The sequence below is a fragment of the Myripristis murdjan genome, chromosome 5 (genome assembly GCF_902150065.1).
Source record: "Myripristis murdjan chromosome 5, fMyrMur1.1, whole genome shotgun sequence".
In the NCBI taxonomy this organism is placed as follows: domain Eukaryota; kingdom Metazoa; phylum Chordata; class Actinopteri; order Holocentriformes; family Holocentridae; genus Myripristis; species Myripristis murdjan.
The window spans coordinates 15,784,861-15,801,227 of NC_043984.1; the positions used below are offsets into that span (position 1 = coordinate 15,784,861).

The 16,367-nt window shown below is 38.7% G+C and overlaps 1 protein-coding gene across 2 annotated transcripts; it reads left to right on the forward strand.

The window, feature by feature from the left end:
* The first annotated feature begins 334 nt into the window (after positions 1-334).
* On the forward strand, positions 335-13,768 carry gnb1b (guanine nucleotide binding protein (G protein), beta polypeptide 1b). 2 transcript variants are annotated; one of them, XM_030052657.1, is made up of 11 exons: positions 335-703; positions 5,623-5,721; positions 6,073-6,111; positions 6,201-6,307; positions 6,630-6,693; positions 9,155-9,317; positions 10,103-10,169; positions 10,346-10,547; positions 10,674-10,890; positions 11,056-11,171; positions 12,035-13,768. In XM_030052657.1, exons 2-10 carry the CDS (start codon positions 5,665-5,667, stop codon positions 11,160-11,162), a joined length of 1,023 nt encoding a protein of 340 aa, XP_029908517.1. In that variant the 5' UTR covers positions 335-703; positions 5,623-5,664; the 3' UTR covers positions 11,163-11,171; positions 12,035-13,768. The 2 variants fall into 2 exon arrangements, with proteins under 2 accessions (XP_029908517.1, XP_029908518.1); XM_030052658.1 differs by lacking the exon at positions 335-703 and adding an exon at positions 924-1,083.
* The last annotated feature ends 2,599 nt before the right edge of the window (positions 13,769-16,367 follow it).

Genomic DNA, 16,367 nt, shown 5'->3' on the forward strand with positions numbered 1-16,367 from the left:
TTTTGAGTATGTGCATTATATATATATATATATATATATATATATATATATATATATATATATATATATATATATATATATATATAATATTTACACATACACACATACATACACACACATTTACATATATGTAGTATATTTATTTACATTTATGCACGTACACACACACACACACACACACGCACGCACGCACGCACGCGCACACACGCACATACACACGCATCTGTAGCTCTTCACCAATCGAAGGTTCTCTTTCCATCGCTGCTGCAGCGTGGGGTTTCCCAGAGCTGATTGCAGGGTTACCGCGCCCATCTCCTCTTTCGGTGGCTAGGCGAGAGCGTTACTACGGAAAGGGCAGAAGTCAAGCCTGACAAAAAGGAGACAATAGGCAACCTTGTTGAATCAAGAATACTGAATTTAAAGATTATTTGCTTTGTCTGCCTGAGAATCCCAAGGACACCGTGTTTTCAGTCCAGGGCCAGTGGGTGTAACCCCCCCCCTCCCCTCTCCGGTTGGTTGACTGAGGTTGTCAAGCTCCCCAACCGTAGCCTACGTTCGGGAAGGGCTGCTCCTCAGAAAACTAGCTGGCTAGCTAGTTTGTAAGCTAGCTTTTCGGTGTTCGTTGATGCGTGGACTGGAGGGATACACCGCTTTCCTTTCCGGTCAATGCCAAAAACATAAAAACAAACGCAAATTGAAGCAGGTAAGGAGAAACACCATAAAGATGCTACTTTGACACTCGCTGCAAGAATAACAGCCTAGCTGTTGAATCCTGGCATAATAGAAGTGCCTGGGGGTGGGGTAGCGATGGCTAGCTTGCTAACGAGTTAGTTAGCTGGGGTTAGCTTCTTATCTCATATGCAAAGACAACAGCATGATCTGTGGCTGCTGAGAACCATCCCAACGCTGAGCTTTTGCACTGACTGTTATTAAACTAGCTGAAGTAACGAGCTCGCCGTGCATTCAGTTAGCACTAATTCAGTTAAATGTTAGTGAATGCTGCTAGCTGCAGCTGTAGTAGCGAGTGAAGCCGATGATGGGCCAGCGGAGGTGCTTCTTGGCCTAAATTGCTTGAACTGGCGGGTAACGTTATTGTTTTAACTAACAGGCAGTGATACCTCTAGGAAAATGTTTGTAACTTTAACGTCGTAAGCTTTATGGTTAACATTGGTTTCCTACATGAAAAATTTAACATTTCCGTGAGTTTATTCAGGCTGCTGTCAGTGGATGACACAGTCCCTTGGCCGGCTGGAACAACAAACGTCCTATTAACACATTAATAGCAATCGTTAGTTATTAGTGATAGCGAGACAGTAAGCGACATTACTAGTTAAGGTTTAGTTTAGAAAGGTGCTGAGTGCCGTTAATGATATCTGTTGTAATGGCGTTAACACCCTATTTTTTTTTACAGGGCGAATAATTAGCATAAGACGCCTCTCGTCTACCCCCGTCTACAGCGACACGGCCACCCCGGTGGACCGCCTCTTGCACTGATGTTGAGGTTAAGTTAGCTAGTCGTGTTAGTTAACAAACGGTGATTAACTACAAAAATATAGGGTAGGAGGTGTTAATATACCAAGGGAATTTTTCGTCTGTCTATTACTGCATTTTGCTATGCATTAAAGTCAAACAGGCCACCAGCCGACCTTGCAGTTTCTCCAGGCTCAGGTCCTTTGTTGGATTAGGGAATCAACTAGATATATGCTACGTCGTAATCAAATCAAATGGGCACAGTTGGTTTTAACAAGATTGTTGGTATCTAAGTAATTGGATTTCCGAAGGCCAAGCAAACAGCCTGGAGTAGTCAGTCAACTCACTACATCAGCTTGAAAGCTAGCTACCCAGCAATCCATATAATTGCGGAAGAGCAGTGGAGTCTTCCCAAAAGTGACCATGGTAACTTTAGCTTGACGTTACATTAGATACTACCAGCGAAATGATTTTAGCTTCGTAAGCTGCTTTCATAATCATTTCATCGATGGTGGCACAGTATTGTGACTAACCATAAATGCACTCTTCAGTCACAACCAGAATTGTCGCTAATATGTGACTACCTGATCTCTCTTCTTGGATAGTAGCTCAGCCCTGCCTGCAGGCCTACACTGTCAAGGCTGCTAGCAGGCTAACTAGCGGGCAGCGGTCTGCAAGATGGCGTTTAGCTGCATCTTCTCAGATTCCCATCAGTGCACGTCGGATTAACGTTACTATGTGTGATGTACAGTGAATTTCAAAATTTGTCTTTTTAATTTCGCCTAATGGTTTAAAGTAACACTGTTTTGCTATATTATTAGGTGGAGCTACAGCAGTTGTTTAGTTCACACTATGAGTAGTGTTTGCAGACCAAACTTTCAAACTGATTAAAGTAACTGACAGATACACTGTTGCTCAGCAGCCATTCAAATGTGATGCAAAGTACCTTACTGTTGGGAGGCAAATCATGGTTCTACAAACAATGACTGTGCTGGTTTGCTGTTGCTGTTGGTGCACCTCCTACAGTGTTGGCCAAACCTGTGTAACAGTTACAGAAATCCATTATTAAATACGTTTCTTTTATGTTATTGTATGCTATGTATGCCATATAATATTTTAATTTGTTGTTTTCATCATTACTATTAACTGCCAGTTATGAGTTTCATTTGCAACTTATTTTGTTATGTACATGGATTCTGTAAAAATACTCCAAATTCTAGTTCATTCACACAAGGACGACACTGATATGAGGCCAGTCATTGAACTGGCAGTGTGAAAATCCAGGCACTTACTTAAAGCATGTTTTGTGTAAAAGAATTAAGCTTATACTCATCCTTTTATGATAGGGAAAACATATTTCTGATCCTGGCTGGCTTTGCCAGCTGTTTATATGTTAGTGGACATGGACAGGATTAGAGACTCGCTGACTGAGGATTTTAGCTTTTAGGATTATGTGGTTGCTTGGTGATAGTGCTGGTTATGGTCTTTCTGTGATCCAGCTTTAGACCTGTAAAACATTGCATTATTATCATACAACAGTACAGATTAACTTGCCTGTACTCTGAGACAGGAAATTTGTTTCTTTTTGCAGAGACATAGAATCTGTACTTTACATCTGCAAATGTAGGAGGTACCTTTGACTCCAGGGAGGCACACATTGCCCTTAAGAGACCTGAGAGCAGCTAGTAAGCCACAACTCCAGGCTGTTTGCCACTAGTTCATTGTTTATCATGCAGTCAGCTGACCCTGATCAGGCGCTTGGAAAGGAGAAGTGATGAGGCAGAGGAACTCCAAACTGAAAGCATCTATAGAGGTCAATGACAAATAATATTTCTTAAAAGTGGAAAAAAATCTCAGATTTATAATGTGAACACATCCTCTTTGGGATTTACCATTTGCAGTTTGCTTAAAACAAACAAACTAACAAACAAAAAAAAAACAGAATGTCAAAAATAGAATTGTTAACAACTTACACAAAATTTCCCTCTTAGTTATTTGAGTAGTTATTTGCACTAAATAATTTGGAGTTTTATCTTGGATCACAGAAGAACATTTTTTGTATTTTAACTATTCAGTGAGTTAGCAATTTTTGGTTTGCGGCATAGCCTTTCACTTTTGACACAAAAGCCCTTTATAACCACACTGCAGCTTCTAGTGAAAGAATGACTTGGTTATCTTCCCTGTGAGTTGCAATGAAACTGATAATATGGAAATAACTGGTTATATGCAGTTAGTTTATTGCTTGAACCAAGATAAAGACGATCGCTCTCTTTTTGTCTGTATTTAGCTTGAGTTGTCTTAAAGCATCAATTTCACTGTATGCCAAATAAGATAAAGGAAACACAATATATTTGCCATATATTAGGGTTGGCATTGATTAAGAACTTAATTGTCAGATATTTGATTTCAGCATAGTTGATTCACTCAAGTTTCAGTTTCTCATAGGAAGTATAAGTTGGATTGAATTCAAAGAAGTAGAATTCTGTGAAAGCATGTTTTTAAAATTATGCTTGGCTATATTTGCAGAGGTTTTCAAGGTGCGAATGGCATTTAGTCATCACTTGTTGATACTACACAATAATTATATTCCATAAAATGTTTATTATAAGATTAATAAGTGTCAGAGGATAATGTGTGTGTGAAAAGGTCAACCAATCAGATGAACTAAAGGATACTGTGATCAAGGAGGCAAGATTTTCAGTCTTGTCAAGAAACGTTCTGTGACATAGGCCTGATGACTGAGATACACCACGTAAGGTGATTGAATTGTCAGGGAGTGTTAAAATGGCACATTGCCATCTTTAGTAAGTTTTAGTTGTTTAGTCCGTTCATAAGTCAGCGTACTGCCTTTTTGTGCAAGTTGTAATGTTGCCTTAAACTGAGTTATGCAGAAGTCACTGTTAAGTGTCTGTTTGTTATTTGAGACTACAAAAAGGCAGGCCTTGTTCATGTGAGAGCAGCTTGCATAGACTGCACTTTTATCTATGAGGTGATTATTTTTAAAGAGAGACGGTACATGAAAAAGGGTAAGGATGCCATAGGGTGGATCTGCAGTAGAGGATTTCTGGAACTAAGTTGTACTCTTTTAATGTCATGCAGAGTGCCCTAGGAAAGTTGTCTTTTGGACATGTTATGTAGATTCTGTATAATTAAGTCATTGTGTTTTGAGTTAAAATGAAAATAAAGTTTAACTAAATCCAAAAGTGCGTTTACCAAAATGCCCTATCTAGAGAAATCCTAACTGAGCAAGCATTTGATCAGAACCTTGCAAGCACTCTCCATTTTTGTTCATTTTTCCCATTTTCACTTTCTTGTTGGCATTTGCTCATCATTTTGTACATATACAGTCAAATTAAAGATTTGTGTCTGTGAATATGTCTTTGAGACACAATTGTGTATTTTAATAGATGGTTCTAAATAGAAATTTATCCATGATGTCGGGGCCCTAGAGTGGGCGAGGGTGCAGTGCCTTGTACGAGGATACTGCTCTGGGGATCAGACCTGTGACCTCTTGGTTCCCTCAGAACCCTTGTCTTGAAATAATTTAATTCAGCACAGGTTGATATGTATTAATCATATTATTTGCTTCCAAACAATGACAACATAATGATTAAGCTACTTATTAATAGTGCTTATTAATATTGGGAATATGCTGCTTGTGTGATATGACTTTTCGGTTTTTATTTTTTGCTTGGACTTTGTAAAGATGCTTTCAGGCTGTACTAATATAACGGGCTTATTGACCACTTGGCTAAAATTCTGAGTATCCCCAGGATTGGGGTCAACTGGATAATGACTGCTTTTCGGATCATTGGCAAATCATGCCTTAACAGGATTTGTCTGGCAATTTAAATTGTGTGTCAGGATTATGTCAGTGACATTGAGGTGGGAAAGTAAGGTTGAACTGTGAACTAGCCTGTACAGATATAGCACAATAGTTGGTAAAGTAATGATGGGTGGTTGAAATAGTGACTAGGCTAATAATGGTGTGAAAATGAATTTCCTCCACCACTACCCTCTGTGGTTTCGGATTTGTTTGTCTTAACTGAGTTTGAACCTACATTTCTTATAGCTCAAAATTGGGCCTAGTGATAGCTGTACATGAAGATTTATGTGAGTGATTTGAGGTATTTCTCTTCATTCTTTCTTTAGATCAACCAGTTGGAGTAAGGTAATCGAAGAACCTGAGGAAAAATGAGTGAACTGGACCAGTTACGTCAAGAGGCAGAGCAGCTCAAAAATCAGATCAGAGTGAGTGAGCAATGATATATATATATATATATATATATATATATATATATATATATATATATATATATATATATATATATGTATGTATATGTATGTGTATATATATGTGTATATATATGTATATATATGTATATATGTATGTATATATATGTGTGTATATATATATATATATATATATATATATATATATATATATATATACACATACACACACACACACAATCATATACCATCAGTATCTAAATAAAGTAATAATTTCCAGTCACAGCTACGAATATGAGACTAATATAGTGTGAGAGACTGAGATAAATTGTGCTTCAAGGATTTGCTAAAATGTGTCCTTTCTCTCAGGATGCCAGGAAAGCATGTGCAGATGCCACACTATCACAGGTAACATTTACTTTAATAAAATCACTCTTTTCTTGCACAAAGACCCAGAGTTTGGTTTGAAATTAATCAATGGGCCCTTTGTTTTTCAGATCACAGCCAATATTGACCCTGTTGGCCGAATTCAGATGCGTACAAGACGAACGTTGAGGGGCCACTTGGCTAAAATCTATGCCATGCACTGGGGAACAGATTCCAGGTACACACAACACAACACAAAAACAAAGAACAAAACCATTTATTTACGACTGTTATGTGTCAAATGTTGAGGAAGATGCAAATGCTGAACATGTTACCTAAATGTAAAAGCTGTTAAAGTCACCTAACTGTGCTTTCATTTAACTTGGACATGGCTTTTGGATTTTTTTTCCAGACCCTTAGTATTTATTTAATTATTAATTAATTAATTCATTCATTCATTCATTTAGTTGCCTAAATGAATGAAGTGCCTATATCACTACATACACTACAATAGATTTGGTGTGATACCTGTGACTAATCCCCCCCCCTCATTCCTGCAGGCTCTTGGTCAGTGCCTCCCAAGATGGCAAACTCATTATTTGGGACAGCTATACCACAAACAAGGTATGTATTTCATGAGAGAATTTGGTCAATTTTCAGAGTAATTTTACTACAGATGCTAAAAGAAAGCAGAAGAGTATTGGAAGACCTCCTTGATTTGAAACATCATGTTTTTAATAGTCTGCAGTTTAAGCGGCATTATATAATCCATGTTCTCTATTGGTGATCAGTATGAATTGCAACAGTATCAGCATTATGCTTTACCTCCTCCATAATGGTGTGTTTCCACCATCATGTTATTAAATGGAATGCACTGTGCTGCTTCCCAATATTGGCCACTTGATGGGTCTATCCCTTAGAGAAAGAAGGCGGCGTCCTGTTAGATGAAAAGTGCGCTCATTCTCAAAACATCTCCAAATATTACAACCCAATGGATTCTCCTCCCTGATTTATTTCAGTGCAGTCCGAATCACAGTTATGTGCAAAGACAGAATTTTGAGAGTTTTGCATAGTGTGGTTACTTTCATCTGACATGGATTAAAGTCTGCATTAAAAGATTAGATTGGACTGTCCTTGGTTTCTGTATCTGGTCTTCAAACTGAAACTATGGCAGCTTGTTCAGTAATATTTCACCTAAACAGTCCACTAAAACCTGTTCATAAAAATATTTGTGCCAAAAAATAGGCCATGCAGTTGCTAAATCTTGGTTCGTTTTAGATCTGCAATAGGTAGTTTAAAAGTTTGTTCATGAGGTTTGGGAGTTACCAGAGGCAGTGAGCATGTTTACATGCACACCTTATTCCTGTATTAACCGGAATATTCGCAATATTCCGGTTGTGCACGTGTCATGTAAACACGCACCAAACCTGATTAAGGTCATATTCCGGTTGGAGAGAATTCCGAATAAGACCCCTGGCATATGCCTGTTCCAACCGGAATATTGGGGCATGTAAACACCTTAGTCGGAAAACTCCCCGAACCGGAATATTCAGTCACGACTGCGCATGCTCGACTCACAAGGAATTCTGTGGCGTCTTTGTTGCTATGGTTACCTGCAAGCGGGGAAAACGGCAGGGCGAACAGCAGCAAGAGCCAGGAGACTGCAGTCCGCCTTCAGCTAATAAAAGACTTAAATATCATGGAGTATATCGATGGGAGAAAACATAGAAATAGCAACAGAAGAAAAAGAAGAAGACTTCTTCGTCTGTTTTTCCGGCAGACCAGACGCCTATACGCGTACTGCTGCCCCCCGCGGCTGAGTGTCTCATTACGTCAGAGAGTGGAATACGCCGAAACACGGGGGCATGCCAAGTAACATGTTAACGGAATATTCCAGTTGCCGCGGCGCAGTTACCTTAGCCGGAATATTGACCCGAACCGGAATATGGTGTGCATGTAAACATACTCAGTGAGTCATTTTCAGTGCCACTGATTTGCATAAAGTAGACTTCTACCTAATACAAATGTAGAGCAGCCTTTGGAACCGTGCTGCTTCACTACCAGAATGCATTGCACAGCTGCCTACATAGAAGATGAATGGAAAGCTTGGAAGTGATGGTTGTCACTGGATTTGGTGGAAGCATAACTTAACTCTGACCCAGCCTCAGCCACCAAAACCTTAACACTTACAAAGTTTGAGATGGAATCCAGCCATAGAAAAAACATTGAGCAAAATTATTCAGCTGAATACAGGGACAACAAATAAAACTGGTAATCAAGGCATTAGAAGTCCATCCTTCCACCACATCTAGACCTAATGATGTGGCTACATTAAAGTGACAGGATACCATTTGAGCATTCAAAGGTTCACTAATAGTCACACTGTGTAGTCAGTAGCAACCTAACAACAACAGTCAAGTTGCTGTCAATTAAATGGATGCTTGTGTGATTGTATGGCCTACTACCTAATGTCTGTTCATTAATATTTCTGTGCCCTGATAGCAACTTGTTCTTGTTGCTTTGGTCAGGGGTTACATGCTGAGTAGTTCTGCATTTTGCTGAGTGACTATCCCAATGTAATATTAAAGCACTAGGCTTCACAATAATGCAAATGTTGTCATAACAATTTAGCCATGGAAATGTATTGATTTGATAAGACTGGTCACTACAGCCTGTGATAATAGACATGTCTTGAATGTTATCCAGCAAACTGACATCTAGTCATTGTCCAGAATGAAGAAAATTACTGCAAACGACTGTAGACTCTGGCACTGCTATCTTGGTAACTTGAACAAGGGTCATTTTAGGGATGCACTGACACTGGTATTAGATGATGCGCGATACTAGGTTAAAAAGAGGTCTTTGTCAGGTAATTTCCATAATGCTAAAAGTGAATGCTAAGGGTCATAAGAACCCTATTAAAAGTAGCTAGGTGACTTTTTTTTCTCATACAAAAACTGTTACATCTGTGTGCTCAAGAAAATCAAATGAAATTAACTACAATTCCAGGGGAATGTTTTCATCGTTTGGTTGCGCAAAAATGACAACCCATTGTTTTTGCATGTTTTTGTCACTTTGATTCTAGGTTCATGCCATTCCTCTTCGCTCTTCCTGGGTCATGACTTGTGCATATGCACCTTCAGGAAATTATGTGGCCTGTGGAGGTTTAGACAACATCTGTTCTATTTACAACCTGAAAACCCGTGAGGGGAATGTACGTGTGAGCCGTGAGCTCGCTGGACATACAGGTGCATGAACTACTCTTATTCTTGCTGTCTGTTTTCCATCTGTTACAGTAGACCTTAAGAATTACGATGAAAGACCAAATGAACTGCAAAGGACTATTTCTCACACCATAAAGGCAATAGGTCTGGAAAAAAATACATAGCAGTCATTGCTATCATAGCATAGTATGACAATCTTTACAGAAGTAACAGTGTATTCGTTATAATAAAGTTTTTACAATACATTTTTTTCACATTATTTCATAAAGTTAACTTCATAAGTAAGCAGCCATTGTCATTCAACTGAAATAGACAACTTGTGTGAAGACCTATGACATATCAAGGTTTAGTCAGCAAAACTCTGAAACCATATTGCTAATTACATTTCCTCAAATGGGTTGTTATAAAATTTGGATGCTGATTGGAAATGCTGAGTGACTTTATCTTTATTCCACTCTTTGGAATAGTAAAGTTTGGGAATATATAGATTGAGCACCAAATAGTGTCTAAGAGCCTTGAAATACTGCAGTTAAAACTTGCACAGGAGGACATACAAGTATCCAAGTCAACAGAGAACTGCCTGTCTGAGTGGTGATGCTGCCTAAAACATTTCATAGCAGTGTCTGAAATTCCCATGAAAATTCAACAATTAAGACGTTTTAAAATGCAAGCACTGAGTGACTTACTTAACTGCTGATCATTCAGTTGCTGCACAAATGTTCAGATTTTGATTTGACAGTTGTGTTTAACTCCTAAATTAAAAGTCCCATATATTCATTTTTAACGACCACTCTATTCTTAAATACCAGGTTACCTGTCCTGTTGTCGCTTTCTTGATGACAACCAGATTGTTACAAGCTCTGGAGATACCACTTGGTAAGTTTCGAGACACTTGCAGTTAGATTTAGTTATCATGTCATTGGGTTTTTCTGAGTAACAAGAGTGTGAACAGAGCTTATGCACAATGTTATTTTACATCTGAACAGGGTTTATAAACATTTGAGAAAGTTGGAGAATTGAAAAGCTTTCTAATCCTGTATTTCATTTTATAGTGCACTTTGGGATATTGAGACTGGTCAGCAGACAACCACGTTTGCTGGACACACAGGTGATGTCATGAGCTTGTCATTGGCTCCTGACACAAGGTTATTTGTCTCTGGTGCTTGTGATGCCTCTGCTAAACTCTGGGATGTCCGAGAGGGCATGTGCAGACAGACATTTACTGGCCACGAGTCTGACATTAATGCCATCTGTGTAAGTAGTTTACACTGGACATTTGTAACCAAGTTGTGTTGTGAGACATGATAAATGTTACAACAACTGTGGTAATTGTCTGCTTTGTTTTGTTGTATTAATAATTTTATTTTGTGTACTTTACAGTTCTTCCCTAATGGCAATGCATTTGCCACGGGCTCTGATGATGCCACCTGCAGGCTCTTTGATCTTCGTGCTGATCAGGAATTAATGATCTACTCTCATGACAATATCATCTGTGGTATCACCTCAGTTTCATTCTCAAAGAGTGGCCGTCTCCTCCTGGCTGGATATGATGACTTCAACTGTAATGTGTGGGACACACTAAAGGCTGACCGCGCCGGTTAGTAATTCAGATATGACACAAAAATGGTTGTGCTGCCTTCAAGACTTACTTTTTGGTTAAGTATTAGTCAAATGGAAAGGAACGACACATATGAGCAAATGTGTGCAAAGTTGAGATTTTTGTCTCCCTGTTGACCAGCTTAACATTGTGGTACTTTTCTAGGTGTGTTGGCTGGACATGACAACCGTGTTAGCTGCCTGGGAGTTACTGATGATGGTATGGCAGTTGCAACAGGATCCTGGGACAGTTTTCTGAAGATCTGGAATTGAGGCCTGAAGGTGCTCCTCTTTTTTTGTCTTGTTTCCACCACTCACAAGGCCTCTGTGCCAAATTCTCACATCTCTTGCTGTTTTAATACTTTGGTACTTAAGTTTTTATAATCAGCATACAGCATTTTTTTCTCTCTAGAAGTTGTTACACTAAGTTTGACATTTTTAAAGTGCAGTATGTAACAGAATTGAAGGTAGACTCTTTATCATTGTATTCATTACTCTTAAGTTATTCCTTGAACTGAAATTGTTCAAATTAAAACCTGCCCAGTAACAAAATTTGCAGGTTAAAAAAAATAAATTCAAATGAGCAAAAGGTGATTAGGCCAAACGTTCTACCAAATGTGGCATTTTCACTGTTAAAATGATCAGATGTGTAGAGAAAAGTCCTTTTGTTGGTAACTATACTGTAGCTCATGTAAATGTTTCCACTTTTATAGTTATTAATTATTCCAGCTAGACAGTTCATTTTACTCAAATCATTGTGCCTTTTCAAAACAGCTCATTGCTGCTGTGAGAAAACAGACGATGATAAAAGGCTTGTAAAATGGAAGAATTTTATTGTACAAATACACTTTGTTGAGTTATTAACTAAAGTAATGTAGTCAATTACAGTGTTTGACTGAAATCCTTGACTTAGCGTCTCACATTTGGAAAGGTCCCAACAAGGACAATTAACAAATGTGAGCTCCCTCTCCAAATTGTTGTGGATAGAGTTTGAACATACGCAGGACTCCCCTAATTCTTAGGACTCTGACTTGTGAATGAATGGCTGGCTTTCTGTGAATTTTAATACTCTGATCTTTAAAATTACACTTGACAGGAGTTACCACTCTGTTAAAGTCTGACTTTAATCTGTCTTTGCTCTTCAGATGTTATTTTAACTCCAAAGTTGACTGGAAGACCATTACAACTTCAGAATGTTATATTTCACAGCATCTTCTTCAACACTGTTTAAACTGACTTGGACACCACAAAAACGAAGGGAAACCAATGCCTTTCCTACACAAAGAAGAGCACAATTGTTTATCACCTAGCTAAAAAAGGATCTCCTGTGGTATCAAATCAGAAACTTGTGCATTCCTTCTTGGACCATTTTATGTTACCTTGAAAGAGAAAACAACACTATCATCCCATGCAAATGTATGCGTCCTGAAAGCAAATGTTGGAGTGTAATTGTACAAATTATTTAACTTTTTTTAAGAATTCTATTCTGATGGTTTGTTATTCTTGATGGCTTTCTTTTTGTCATATTTCTTCAGTGGTTTTAGATATGTTTGAAATTACAGCTTGTCTTTCTAATCCAATTAAATAATGTAAGAAAGATGAGAAAACATGCAGAAGCAAAAGCTTGATCAGATTACATGAGCAGCTTTCGAAATGTCCATGATGTATTTATATACTAGCTGTTTTTGTTTCATCACAGCTTTTTGCACATGAAAAAGCTTTGCCTCTCAACTAATACTATGTTAACTAACCAAGCACATGCTATAAGTTGTTATGAATGCTCATTCCAGTACAGAAGGAGTTATTATGAGTAACCTTAACCAGTTAACCCCCTTAATTCTTGTACATGCCTTTGACTTTGGGAGGGAAGGGATGGGGTGGCAGTGTAGGGTACTGAAATGGTTGGGGCATGGCTGGATTTTATTATATGGATGGGAGGGGGGGCTGTGTTTAGTATCCACTTTGAGTGAAACACCTCGCCTGACTAAATAGACACTTCCTTTGCTTGGGACTGCAGTTGCAACTCTGTGAATGAAATGTACAAATCAATGTCTGAAAATAATGGTCTGATGTTTTAAGTTAAGACATTTAATTTTGTCTGCCATGAGTTAATTTAGATGTGCATGCTGTAGACTTGCTTTCAATGGTGCAAAAATCCTAGATCTGTATCTTTTTTCCCCCTCAAAAGGAGAGTATCCTATTAATAAAATTTGACTTGATAGGAGCCTTTTTTTTGTTTTGTTTTGTTTTGTTTTGTTTTGGTTCAAACTCTGCATATGTCAAGTACTAATACTGGTAATGCTATGCACCAGAGTGAGCAGGAATGGAGAAAGGACTTAATATTGACTGCGTACTTAGTGTAAATTATGCTTACCAGTTCTAATGATGCCAAGTTTTGTAATAATTGCAACAATCATTGAGAAATCTATCCTTCTCGACCAGTCCTCCCTCTTCTTAAAATCTCCACACTCAATGGAACAAAAACGTCCTCACATACTGTCCATACTAAAACTTTTTGTACATTTTTTTCTTGGTCTTAAATTAAAAGTCAGAAAGCATCTGAATGGCAGGACATTTCACTGTATACAGAAGCACTTTTGTTAAAGTTGTGACATATTTTCACTTTTCTTTTTTCTGCAATGATGTACAATAAATGTGATGTATTCGTGTGTGGCCACAAGTGAAAATGCAATTCAACTGAGATGGATTCCCTTTTCTCTTTCCATTAATATGATAGAGCTCTGCACCCTTATGTACCTTTTCACTTTTTGTATTTTATTTCAGTCTGTTGGTGTTCCACGGTGAGCTGGATGCAAGATAGATACTGTACTAAATTGTACTGTTATTGAACATGTAATAAAAAGCTGTTTGAGATCTTTTTTTTTCTTCTTGACTGAAATTTAATCTGAGTCGGAGTGATGGGCTCTGTGCTGTTTTACAGTGTGTAGCAATTAAGTTTATACTCAACACATTGACCATTTGGAAATGGGAAGTTTAAAAGTGAATATGCAATTAGCTAGACTTACTTTGGGTAAGAATATAATAAAGTCGATTAAGCATGGGCTTCATTAATTTTAGCAGAATAATGATACTTTTGGTGCACATGGCACAGGTCCAGGGTGTGTTTGGGTCCCAGGGATTTGGCTTTGCTTTCCAGGTCTTTAGAGAAAAGGTGTGTGCAAAACATTTACCTGCCACACTGAGCCAGAGTCAGGGCGACTAACTGCTCACCAGGATGGTGGTTACTGAACAGTCATGTCATTTTTACCCCACTGTCACCTTGTGGCAGTTTTCATGTTAATGCACCACACTTGCCAATCTTATGTGCATAGGCCTGGCAGTTCTTGTGTTATGGCAGCAGAGACAACTCAGAGTGGACTACTGAAATGCACTGATTTGAAATGAAAAAACATCCCCTTTATCCATAAACTAATTCAGTTAATTAACCTTTTATTGCTTATGCTTATTCATATTTCCAGCAATCCATTCTTCAGGAAAATCAAGGGTAATTTATCATCCAAACCCTTGGGACATTGAAAGTCCGTCTTCTGCACTGCTCCATCGCTGCTTATTTGTAGAAATCTGCCTAATCTTTATTCTGTCAACTAACTCATAGTACACTTATGTAGATACCCATTTATTTATTTTTTTTCCTTTATCATGACAACAGCCCAACCCTTTCTTCTAGCCCATTTAATCTTCTTTCTTACCACTTTACAGCAACGATCTTTTATGAACAATGTACCACCCCTGAGTCATGATTTCTGCCAGTGTCCTACAGCCAAAAATTCTTCACAACATTAAAAAAAAAGTTAATATTTATTTCAAGTCATGAACAAAGAAGATGACATTGCTTACAAATACAGCAAGCACGACGAAGCACTGAGACGATAAAACAAAGTAGTCCAAAAGAGAGAGATACTGCAAAAACGAAAGTCATAGAAAATAAATTAATTGGAACATGAGTATATGACAATAAACTCACTGAAAGACTTTGATTGCGCACATTGTTTTGATAGCTGTTTTGTTTTGTGAGGAAGAAATCGCTGACATGTTTTGATCCAATTCCTTTATGAAGTTAAATCATTTTTTTTGTAAATCTGAATTTGTTAGTGAGAAGTAAGAAGTAAAATAAAATTAAAGCTGCAAGCAGCGTTGGACGGCCCCCCCCCCCCCCCCCCCCCCCCCCCCCCCCATGCACGTCGGGGACGGCGCGCGTGTCGAAGTGTAGACAATTCCTGAGTTTGTGCCAGTTTTAAGGGTATGTTTTGGTGCTTTTATTTTGAAAGAGTTTTGGGCTTTTATTTTGAAAGGCCGCGGAAGTCCTAGTGTGTGACCGACACGAGTACAGCTGTGGCGTGATCAGACCAAAATGCAGGCAGACAGAGAAATCCTCATTCAATCCAATGGAGAAATCCAGAAAACCCACCCCTTTTTGAGGTATCACAGCTCGGTCACCGTTTGAGTTACAGACTTTATTCAAAGCTTAAACGAGTCACGAGACTCGGATGTATAAATCTCCCATTTACATGATTTTGCTATCTTTTACCGTTTTTGAGTTATGGCAGTTTTAGTTTGAGAGTGTTTTCAGCTCCCTCTGAGCTCTTACAATGGGTGTGTATTGCGCATTCCTGAGGCAGCTAGAGTGAGTCACATGTCCAGGTAGAGTGCAGAGCAGAGCACACCAGAGTCAAAAATGTTTGAAAACTCTTCACAGCTCCCACAAACTTGGTCCAATCCACATCAAAACTACATATTTTTGTAGGAATTTTTGTCCATCTGCATAGTTTTCAAGGCTGTCAGACTTTTACTTTAGACTCCAGGGGCTTAATTAGTACCAAGTGTCAGCCTCTGCACACCAAACTCCATGGGAAAAAATGAGGTTTTGGCTCTGGCCACTCCAACTTTGAGGGCTTATAAAATCCAAACGAATCGAGTAATGACGAAATCTTTAGCAACTGTTGTTCAGCACTGTGTCCTCTGTCATCTGCTAAATTTTCAAGCCGCTGCCATTTATGCCCTCGGAGGAGATAGATTTTGTTCAAAGCGGAATTTTGGGCGTGAACATGACTTTGCAACGCAAATTGCGGACTTCCTGTTGGTTTTAGGCAGGGGGTGTCAGCGCGTGATTTGTAGGGCTTGATGAGACCTACATTTCGGCGTTGGTTTGGTGTTTCTATCACATTCCTGTGGGCCGCAGCGGCTGCCTTTGTGTGCCTAGGTGGCGCTACCGAGGCCATTTTTGCACCTTGGGGGTCTGTTTGTCCATTTTATCAAATTTTTCACCAGACCTGGCCTGCGTGCCGAATTTGGTGGGTTTTTGAACATGTTTAGGGGGTCAAATTAAGCATTATTTGGGCGTAATAATAATAAGAAAGAAAAACGAAGCAGATACAATAGGGCTTCGCACTGTTCCAGTGCTCGGGCCCTAAAAAAAGAAACGAAGCAAATACAATAGGGCTTCGCACTGTTCCAGTG